Genomic DNA, 11669 nt, shown 5'->3' on the forward strand with positions numbered 1-11669 from the left:
TTTTCGGAACGCTTCTAAACGAGCGCTATTATAGCTCCGATATTTTCCGGAGCGTCGAGATGTTAATGCGCGAAATCCGAGTGAAAGCGGCGCTAACCGAAATCGTAGATTCGATAAAAAATTAATCTGTTATTTCGTTCAAACGATCCTTATCGCTGGCGTCTGATACTCCGGGAGAGCCAGGCGAGTGCCGTATTGCAGCCGGGAAGATAAGTTGTCCGTAGGGATAATCCACGGACTCAGCGGGTGTCTCCATTCGACATGGTTTCACTCCATCTTCCGTTGACAGACAAAATCCCCCTCCCCTCTCCAATGTCGAATACCCAGCAGCGACCGTCCGCGATCTGTTCCATCGACCGACTGTCCAATTAAGAGAGCGAAACTTAATTAACCGTCACGAGTCGAGTAACAAACTCGAAGAAATGCGCTGATAATCGTACAAATATAATTCCAGCAGCTCCAACATCACGATTTATTGACTGTACTTAATTTTTTTCTTCCGAGATGTGAGCGTCGCGAGAGGATATGATGATTCACATATGAAATAGGGATATGACGGTTCTGATTGTGCATTATCATTGGAACAAAGATTCGTGTGCATTAATAATTTATTTTGATTTAACTAAAACTACGAAAGCACCTCTAAAATTATACGTTAAATACTTCTTTGAAACAATCGTGATTATTATGTGACGACCATCACGCCGAGTATCCGCTTTAGTAACTGTCATCGTTCGGTCCCTTCTGTCGCAGCTGAGAGGCATAATTATCCGTGTGAACGAGTTTTTTCAGTTTGTCCACAAAATCACAGTGGATCAACAGCGGCTGTGGAAAAGATATTAACAGATTAATCTAAATTTCAATGTTAAAACCTTAATGTACAACACTATTTGCCGAAACGTTTATCTTTGTTTAAATAACAATTCTCTTTTTTAATATCAAAATTAATCATTCAGCAAATGTGTTACTATGTATTGTTCCTCCGTCGTCGTTCCAAAGCTTACTTGTTCATCATTCCCGTATACCAGCATCTTCAGTCTCTTGAGTTCGCCGTTGGTGAAATGTTCGTCCCCCGGATTGGGGACACCCAATGAGTTCTGGAACTCGGACCTCTTGCCGTTGGTCCATCCACGACTGTACTGGAAGGTTTGGCAAAGAACGGAGCTTACGACCAACGACAGGACGAAAACGACGAGTGCGCATTTCTTGCTCATCTGCGAAAGGTAAAAACGATGTGTGGAGAGAATGTTTCATCCATGAAAATAATACAACAGATAGAAACAAAAAAAAATGAGAGACATAATGAGGACAATCGGTTAATCGTGCGGTGCATTCTTCTTTAAACGTTCGCCGTATTAGCTAGCCCGCTAAATAATTGCGCAAGGACGAACGACTCGACACTTATTGGCAGCTTTCAAAAGAACGACTAATGATTTTCAAACGTTAATTAGCTCGCCATGAGCGACGCCTGAATAATTCGACGGGTATTATTAAAACAGTCCTTCACTTTTGCTAAGCGGAATTTACATTCTACCGATTTCCGGAGCTGCTCCAAACTCCAAGAGGATTATATATATAGGCTATCAATTACTATCAAAGACAAGCAACTTGTCACTGGAATAATTACAAGTTTTCTAATATCGGCAGCTTAGCGGAAATCTTTTTGCCGTCTCGAATCTCTGGGAATCTCATGCAATTGTAATGAAATCGCTCGATTCGTTGTTAAGAGAGGAAGAGGAAATCTGCGCGCTCGCGTTTATAATGTGAAACTAGTGCGAAGGGGGAAAAACAATAGGCTATCTAACTGTCACGGTAGAATTGACGAGGCAACGATCCGTATCGAAGCCGTGCAACTTAAAATTGCGCGATCGCAAGTTTAACGCTCGCCACCATTGCCCGTTTCTTTATAGGGATATCATTTTTGAAATGATAAACCACCGGAATGCCGATCGCTGTAATAATAACGATGATGCAAACGATATAAACAACGCAATGCGGCGAAATGACATTTCGCGTATTTTATCGGCAATTATTTTCTTACTTTGTATTTTCCAGGATACTCTTGTAGATAAAATAAATTACATCCAATAAGCCAATAAGCTATTCGAGAAATATCCTTTCGTTTACAATTAACCGACACATAAAGGTTCAGGTATCGGCCATTACGATAATTGCAAAACTCTTGCAGGCCGCGTGTTTACATCGATCTCTTTAAACTCTCATATTTATAAAAAAAAAAACTGCTGACGATTAACGACTCGTGTAGTACCGCGGGCAAACCGGCATTTCTCGAAAATTTTTAGCGCGCGCTCGACTTTTGTTCCGCGCGCTAATTTTAAGAGGACCATTAACGCTACGAGCGTCCCTGGTCATTAAGATAAGCGTAAGTGCTACTAAGTGTCCGAGCGGATAAAAGACGTGACCAGCATCTCCGTTAGCATGTAGGGATGAAGCATCCCAGCCGCGTTTGAGTTGCTGCGTTGTGCCTGGCGAGGCACGCGGTGCATCGCGTTCGCCAATAATATTAACCGATGTTTAATTTGTGGCGAAATAAAAAGAGGAATTGTGCATGAGCAATTTAAAAAAATGGCGCAACAGCGTCATTATCGAAAAAATTATTTTCCGTAATTTCCGAACATGTACATTAACATTTCTTTCACTTATCGGCAAGCAAGAGTCGTAGATAAGGATTAGATGTTACTCCAAAAAGCAAAGTTTATCTTTTTGTGGCGTCATCGTTTCTTCATCGTTATGCCGCAGAGCACGGCGATCGACAAACTGGATGTACGTTAGGAATTAATTAAACAGGATTGCTATATCCTATATCCGATCACGGAGAATAATTATCTCTTAACGCCTGGAATTTTCGCCGAATACGCATTAAAGCGCCGTGTGCGTTTCGTGGAACGAAATTAGAAAATGTCAGGAAAGCAATTTATTTTGCCGTTGCGTCGAAGGTACGATATATCGTGGATTTTCCATTTCACGCTGACGGGCAATTTGTCGTACGTTTCGTAATCCATTAGCTTCGTGTAACCGGGTTGTTCCGTTTCTACGCATTCCCATAAGTCTATATGTCCATTATGTGTAATTTTCTCTATTGATACTTCTATATCTATATTCGTATTATTCGATCTTCCCACGATACGCGCGGATCTGTAATTTACGACAGCGATTGAATTCCTTCGTTAAACGGCATCTGCGTAACGAAACTGACTTTATTTAGAAAGTAACATGACAATATGAGCAAAAAATACTATTTTCCTTCAAATTTCTCTGTAAAAAAATTTTTTCTTGTAAAAAAAAGCTTCTTAAATTTAGATGCAGTAATAAAAATAGACGAGAGATGCTACTTAATGGTACTTAATAAAAATGTATTTAAATTTTATAATTTTATTATATTTCACATATTTAATTAATAATGTTATATTTTTAAAAATATCTCTATCTACCATTTGTGAGAATTTAAGAATCATTTTTTTAAATAAATTAGTATTTATTTGGAGACAAATTTAATAAAGTATACGTATATGAAATACTTTATATTCTTAAAATGAGTGAATTTGTGAAGATGTTAAAAAAACATAATACCTTTAAAAATTTGAACATAGAACACTTAAAAAAATATATAATATATCTTTCATTTTTATTTATCCAAAGCTCATCGAAATTGGATAATAAAGATCTTGTATAATTTCTTCGTAGGAAAAATTAAATGCGACTTCAACTAAGCTCTGATTAACTTAATTGACGATTAATTTAATCGGCAAAATCGTTGAATTGTATACTACAAGACTGCTCATTATGATATTATGTCGTATGCGTATGTGATAGAAAGAGACAGAAGTAAAACCGAGCATCATTAAATGTTTCCTACATGCACATGTATTCGCACTGCTGGTAAGCGACTATAAACAAAGAAGTCTGGGGATGTAAATCGGAAATGCCGCGCCATCTATTGAAGTATCCTTAGATTTCCTATGTCTTCATGTTTTACCTTACACTTTTTTACATGTCTTTAACTTCTCTACCTCTTGTTGCCGTTATATTAAATGTCGATAAAAATAAAGAAGATTTCAATCAGCGTTGTGTCGTAAATTTCAAGATTGCATCTACATGAATTGTTGTTACGTATTGCTTACGTTATGTTTACGCGAATCTTTCTTATATGTATAGACGTATATAAGCAATGTAAATTATTATAAATTAATTGATTAATTAATTAATTTTTTGAACTATATTTTCACAAATAGTCCTAAAAAAATAAAAAAATAGTTTTAGCCTAGAAATTGGATTTTAGTTATAATTTATTAATTAATTAACTGTACACAATGACATAAAAGATATTTATAATACTAATATAGAAATATTATTATTTATGCTGATCCGATATTATATTGTACACGTAAACGTCTCATCCTGATTTCAATTAACGCACATAGAATACGGTATCTATAACGGATAAAGCAGGTATTTCTCGCATAAAATCAACATTTGCTGCAAGTATAAAATCTTTCAAAAGAAAAGAAAAAAAAACACAATTGAAGTAAAAATTTCAAAAATTTTTGTCTTAAAATCTAATTTTAAATAAATAATTCTCAATTTAATTATGGTAATGGGAAAAGCGAGATATATACGTACCTTGATGAATTTCGTTTGTCGTTGCTGGAACGATACGTTCTCGTAGGAGATCTTGCTGAAAGTGTTCCTCTCGATCTGATCGAGAAGGAGCTTTATATACGCTCCAGCATACTATGTCTCGTATACTGAAATAATATCGATGTCGGGAGTCAAAAGATTAGATTAATTCCTAGACGGCGGCATATACAATAAGACCGGTCATTATATGGTAATTAATATTAGTAGACATTGTGCGAAAATTGACCTAACTTTAAGTATCCCTATGCTTTCATCAAAAGCATAGGGATACTTAAAACGCGGTTTGTTAAATCGGAACGAGCAACTGTTTCGTGTGATTAGATAATTACGGGCGTGACGATGTGTAGAAAGTTATTTTAGAGATTTGCGTCATTCTAAAGTTACGGAGAATACCTCGAAATTCTAGCTTTGTAAAATATATATATTATATCTATATGCTGTAATAATAATTTCAAGTATTATTTGTCTGTTTGTTTGACACGGCTAAACAAGATACAAATGACTTATTATTATTGTTAGTTAGCTTTTAAAAGGGAGAGTGTTGCTGCAAAATCATAGGGCAAAACTAATTTAATCTTTATTCCTTTTTTTATTACTATAGGGGAAATATCTACATTTTTAAATTTCTTTTAAAATCCTTTTCGGTCTTTTCTGATATGTGATTAAATGAGTCTCATAAAATGTATAATTTTTTAAAACGTTTATTCACCTAAAAATTTTTTTTACAGAAATCAACACTATTTATGTCGCAATGCACGAATATTTTATATTTTTGATTAGATATAATTTGATTGATTGAGTACAACAGTTTTTCAATATATAACAGTTTTCTAATACTGGTGCGCGTGTACTTGGCGACTCTTATAGCTCTTATCGCAAATATTAAATTCGTGGTTTATCATTATACGGATACCTTATAAATAATATATTTACATATATTAATATAAACTACATATATTTACATCATAATATCATATATTGTCGCAAAACTACATTTTTTTTTATAATTGTCACTCACATGGATACTCAAATCTGGATAACAATAAAATCGTAATTTTTAAAATCGAATAAAAATCAAATATATTAGTTGATTTCCACTTACATCAAAACTCAGATAATTCTCACTTGTGACGTCATTTTATCTTTATTATTTATTAATTGCCAAAAAGGATAGAACGACGTCACAAGTGAGAATTATCTGAGTTTTGATGTAAATGGAAAGCACCTATTATCGAGATCTGTACTACATATACATATACTTGACGTATGTATGTATTGATAGGTCATAGTAGCGGCTTGACTTATCGACGCTAGGTCGATAACTTTTAACGCGGGACATTTCATCGGAAGGGACATTAGTAAAAATTCAATATGTATAACAAGAAGAATAATAAGTAATCTTTCTTTATTTATTTCTTATTTTTAATAATTAATTATTTCCTTATTCTATTTTTCTTTCTTCTTACTCTAATTCAGATTAAATATTTTTATTATTCAATATTCAATGTTTAAAAGAATATACGTTAAGCTATATTGTAAAATACATGGCAAAATTAAATTAAACTAAAAATATGTTTTAGTTATTTTGTTTTCAATTTTAAATATAAAATATTGTGTTGAGTTTTAGTGCATATTTTTTTTTATTGTATATGAAATTATATATTCATGCAAAAATATATGAATTATATCTCTGTTATGTTATATTTGTACTAATTTTTACATCTATCTGTAAATATCAGTTTATCGAAATAAAATTCGTATGTGAAGTCTCATAAATAAAGAATGAAAGCAGTTTGTATCTGCCGCTCTTTATACATATAGTTCGAAAGCTGAACCGTTAACGCGACTGGCGGCGCTTCATCGCTTCACGATCACGATTGTTGCGTCAAACGCACGCGCGCGGCGCGGTAAGCAGTTATGTCTTTTTGCGGACCGTGTCTCACGCTCACGCTTGTCACCTTAGTTTTACGAACGCGCGTTTCGGTTGACATGCGTTTTCGCGAGTGAGTACCACAGGCGGGTCGCGAAATCGTCGTCGCCTCTGCTGTCGCCGTCGCTGTCGCCGTTGCCGTCGCCGTCGCCGTCGCCGTCGCCGCCGTCGTCGTCGCCGTCGCCGTCGCCGTCGCCGTTGCCGTCGCCGTCGCCGTCGCCGTCGTCGTCGTCGTCGTCGTCGTCGTCGTCGCCGTCGCCGTCGCCGTCGCCGTCGTCGTCGCCGTCGACGTCGTCGTCGTCGTCGTCGTCGTCGTCGTCGTCGTCGTCGTCGTCGACGCTATCATAATCGTCACTTTCGCCGTTGCTGTAGCTGTTGCTGTCGCTGCTGTAACTGTCGCAGTCGCTGACATCGTTATTATCGTTATCATTATTATCATCATTATCATCATCATCGATGCTCGTACACACAGATCGTATCGCATCGCCGTCGTCGTCGTCGTCGACGATAGTGTCGTCAGTGTCGTCAGTGACATCGTCAGCATCATCGCCAGTGTCATCGTCAGTGTTATCGTCAGTGTCATCGGCAGTGTCACCATCAGCGCCGTCGCTGTCATCATTCATCGTTCGACGTTGCTTCGACTCGTCAGCCAAATCCCCTGGCTAAAGCCCGCTCCGGAGGCGACATGTCAGTGTCAACATCGACATCAATATCGACGTCAACATCGCCTCGATCGCGGCGGGCGCAGTGACGACGATTTCCGTCAGCGTACTCTGATGACGTCAGCCGCGGCGCGATATGATGGAGTCCATCAGAAAATGGTTTTACAGGCCTAAGGTGATTACTGGATTACCGTCGCTCATGTCCTCCGATCGCGATTGCGCGATTTGCTCCGTACATTTCCTCGTCATCCTCACGCTATGTTTGTTATCTCTATCTTAGCTGTGCCTCCCTCCCTCTCTACTTTGTCGTGCGTTTCTCTCTCATCTCTCTTTGTGTATCTCATATTTTTTTGCTCTCTATTTTTTTCGGTATATGTATATCATTTTGATTTACTTTCAATGTACAATTCTCTTAAATTCGCGGGACGTTACGAGAGTCTTTCACGATCATCGAATAGATTCTATTTTCTCTTTCTTTCGCCTCTCATCCCATCTTGTGCCGATCGAACGCGTGCGCTCTTTTCCCTCTCTCTCTCTCTCTCTCTCGTTCTCACCGCGGACCGCGGCTCGACTTCGGCCGAGAGCGCTGTTGCCACCTGTTTCGTGAAAATTTCGCACGGCGCGAGGTGCATACACACATGATAACACTTGTACCGTGTGTACGACTTGTACGCGCGCGCGGCATCGCGTACGTATGTATGTTACACACGCACGTTGCGAGGAACGAATTGTCGTGGTTTTCGCGTAATCGCGCGCCTACGGGAGCGGTCGCGCGCCAAGGCATGCTGGAAAGCGTCCAAATATCCTATACGGGTTTCTCCAGCGAAAGTCGACGCATCCCCGCGACTTTATTCAATTTGAATCCGGAGTAGATACCCTTTCGAGCTGCTCCTCGCGCTTCCGCGCTACAGATTCCGGCGAGCTGGGTGTTGCTCGCCATATGCTGAGCCGTATCAATCGGTAGAGATCGGTGCGATTCAACAAAATTGTGCATCGCGTTTGCACGTCTTCTTTAAGATTTTTTTCATCTTATATTTTGAATTGCGTGTAATTTTGTATCGTAAACTCAACTTTGAATCACGTGTCATTTTATGTCGCAACTGTCGCAAGTATCATTTTAAATTTAAATATTAAACTATTTATGAACATATGAAAATGTTAATTTAATCACAACATGAAAAAATATATTTTTTCCATATATTTCTTTTATTATCTTGCCGTAAATAAAAATTGGTGCATGTCCATAATAATTTTAAGTTTATTTCCTTAGTTCTACGTCATTAAATATTACATTCTATAATATAAAATTTTTACGAATTAATAAAGAGGAAGAAATTTTAAATAGATCAGTTAAACCGTGTCCAGTGTTAAAAAGAAGCATTTAATAATCGGAACCAAACGTGCATTCCATAACATATTTAAATCATTTTGTTTTACCATTTTCCCCATATAAATATTTAATGAATAAATACTTCATTACAAGTGCGATTTTGAGCTGCGATTAAAAATCCAATTGCATATCGCATTGCGATTTAAGAAAAAAAAAATTGCGGTGCAATATGTCGCAAAATCGCACGTTTCTAACAATTGGCTGAATTGAAATAAAGGATTCCGAGAGTGATAACTTTGTATATTAACGTTACATCAATGTAGCACACGAAAGCGTATAGTTTCTTACTCTCCTTCCCCCCTCTCCATTTCCCGCACGTTTAACTCACGTAGAATATATCGCTTGTTGCGAAATAAAACGTTCAAAAATTTACTTGTCAAAATAAAATATTACACACGAGATCTTTTTCTTTAATAATAATAATAATCTTTATTAACGAGAAAAAATTTTATATGAAGCCGAGACTCTGGATTGATTTATTAATTGATATTACGATCTTTTTCTTCCTATTAAATTTCTTATCTCATATTGTCATGAACTAAATTATCTGCTAAATTGGTGGAGAACTATTCTCTAGGATATGGGAAGTGTTACGCTTTCGCATAATTACTTTATTAACACCATAACGCGCGCCCGCAAGCCAATTTACAATGTTACGAGTCGATTAGTAATTATAGTGAAATAAGGGACGGTGCGAGAAATGACGGCGCACAATACGCCACGAATGCCGCGGAAAACGGAGTGAAAACGCTTTTGTACTAATTGCAAGGCTAAAGCGCTTAAAATTAACAATGTGTCGTAGCGCTGCACGTGACTTTGCGCAAGACGTGGTCTCTTGATACGGGCACGAATAATAAATTCCCAATGATAGATTTCTCTGACGGAAAGGCAGATAACGAATACAAGATGAGTCCTTTGATTGTGTAAATTAACGTTCACGTCGCGGCTCATCGCGACGTGTGATACGGCAGCGCGATAAGAATCGCCACATTTACGCCCGAGCGAAATCGATTCCCGACAATTGGCGTGTAACGAAATGTCCCGTATGCGTTTATCCATTTACCGCAGTGTCGCGGAATTTTCAAAACATGCGATTCAATGACCGTCGCGACACTAGAGTTCAACGAATTCAAATGAGATGCGGACACGCCAAGTCGAGCCGCGTATGATATTGAATTGAAGTAAATACCTCAGATAGTATTGCGATATCGCGGAAAAATGTCTCTGTAAAAAATTGTTATACATTTTTTTAAATACATATTACTTGAGTCGAATAAAGTAACGCAAATTTGTAATAATTTTGTTAAGGAGAATTAAAGTTACCTATTTTTATTATTTTGTTAAGGAGAATTAAAACACTTGGGTTGGAACAGGAAGATTCTTAAATGGAAATAGAAAGATATACCACTTGGGTTCTTATTTATTTTATTGCGATATCGCGAGAAAATGTCTATATGGAAGATACAGCACGCGCGCGAGAGATTTGATCAGAATGGGAACATGTAAAGTGGCTGTTTTTACGACGTTAATAACCGGAGAAGAGAAAAAGAGAAAGAGAGAGAGAGTAAGGACCATTTCTACCGTGTCACTTGACACCGACGAAATCCCGGTGTACGATACGATCGATCTGATTTGGTAAAAGGAAGCTCGCACACGACGAGAAACAAGGAGAAAGAAACGGAGGGAACAAAGATACATGGGGATCGCTGGCGATGTAGGGTGGCGGCACTAACAAGAGGGTCAACGTTGACTCGGAATGAGTCACAGCGACGCTCCGTATTTTTTTTTCCCCGCATCCGATGACATTGCCCGTACAAAACGAACGCGAAACGTGTATTTTCACCGCGCGGTAGAATTTATCGGGCTTCCTCGGAAACTGCAATCGCTCGCTCGTCGACGGACGCGACGGTTTAAAAAGCATTCTTCTTCGATTCATACATTCGCGTAAAATTCGCTCTTTGTATGTTGTATTTTAATCATCGTGCTTCGCGGGATGGGAGTGCGTCATTCACCTCGCCGCGCTCGACGTTGAAAACACGCGCGACTTTCTAGTAAATCGTCGTTACGAACTGCTGAGCGCTCCGGCGAAACTGCAAAGCAGAGGTGATATTTTGAAAGAAACGAGCAGGCTCGAGAGAGCGGTTCGTCCGAATCGCGTTCCTCTCCCCCTTTCATCGGACGACGGCGATCGCGGTCACAAAATAGGTCGCAATTAATTTGCTAAAACGCGGTCTCCGAACGGAGGCTAGAGATGACACCAAAATCCAACACTCTAGAACCGTAGAATGATTGCTGAACACAAACGTCTTTCTATATTTCGTTTATTCTTGCTCTATCTTTCGAGTAAAATATTATTGTCTCAAGGTGAGAGATATGACTCAGGGGAGATACGACAATCGTTCAGACGTCAGTCTAATTAAACATATGAAACAAGCCCAAGTCGATTAAACGACTGATGAGTCGACTGGTATTTTTGCATAACGGTATAATACTTATTATATGCGATTGAAACCACCACGAGCTTCAGAAGCGAAAGAAGAATGTTCCCAAATTTTTTAAATCTTTTAAATAAGAGATTGTAAACAGTATTTTAATGTGCATCAAAAAATCTCTGATTTTTCGTACATCATTACTGTACGGCAAATTATTCCGTATATTTTTGCAAGTTCTACGAACGCGCGAAGCAAACGGTACCGTCCATAAGCATGCCACGAAATTGATCGGCCTCACGAATTTTCTGATATCCTTTGACGACATCTTTGAACAACATTGAATTTTTATATTGATCTTGCCATTCCAGCTTGCAGTTACATCTCGACAGGATTAAAAATATACAAACGTTTATAGATGCAAATGTGATATTAGAGTTTTGCGCGCAAGCTCTAAGGAGGCTCTTTTAGTCGCAAATTGGAATACCGTAGAATACATATCCAATAATTATGCACAATGCGATGCGGAAGAACTTTCTGCGGAGCTATCGGAGAAGTAGATTACTGATTACGTTACGTATTATGTTTACATTATGATG

The 11669-nt window shown here is 38.2% G+C and overlaps 2 protein-coding genes across 2 annotated transcripts in view; one reads left to right on the forward strand and one right to left on the reverse strand.

The window, feature by feature from the left end:
• Positions 1-590: 590 nt before the first annotated feature.
• LOC112460669 (pro-corazonin-like) lies at positions 591-4740 on the reverse strand. The gene is made up of 3 exons (XM_025025464.1): positions 4642-4740; positions 1005-1214; positions 591-825 (listed from the first exon to the last, which is right to left on the reverse strand). The coding sequence occupies exons 2-3, from the start codon at positions 1212-1214 to the stop codon at positions 718-720; spliced, it is 318 nt and encodes a 105-aa protein (XP_024881232.1). The 5' UTR covers positions 4642-4740; the 3' UTR covers positions 591-717.
• Positions 4741-6942: 2202 nt separating this feature from the next.
• The window catches only part of LOC112460668 (lateral signaling target protein 2 homolog), an 18109-nt gene continuing 13382 nt past the window's right edge, over positions 6943-11669 (forward strand). The window contains exon 1 of the mRNA XM_025025463.1: positions 6943-7426. Within this exon, the coding sequence (XP_024881231.1) occupies positions 7388-7426 (39 nt within the window). The 5' untranslated portion in view covers positions 6943-7387. The remainder of the gene's footprint in view (positions 7427-11669) is intronic.

This window comes from Temnothorax curvispinosus, unplaced genomic scaffold, assembly GCF_003070985.1.
Source record: "Temnothorax curvispinosus isolate PA1 unplaced genomic scaffold, ASM307098v1 QBEX01010700.1, whole genome shotgun sequence".
Taxonomy (NCBI): Eukaryota; Metazoa; Arthropoda; class Insecta; order Hymenoptera; family Formicidae; genus Temnothorax; species Temnothorax curvispinosus.

What these genes read in the sequence shown, in the direction of transcription:
- LOC112460669 (XM_025025464.1), bottom strand. Translation starts at nt 1,214, where the DNA reads ATGAGCAAGAAATGCGCACTCGTCGTTTTCGTCCTGTCGTTGGTCGTA. An exon ending in TATACGGGAATGATGAACAA is followed by an intron (nt 826 to 1,004) that starts GTAAGCTTTGGA and finishes TCTTTTCCACAG; the next exon opens with CCGCTGTTGATCCACTGTGA.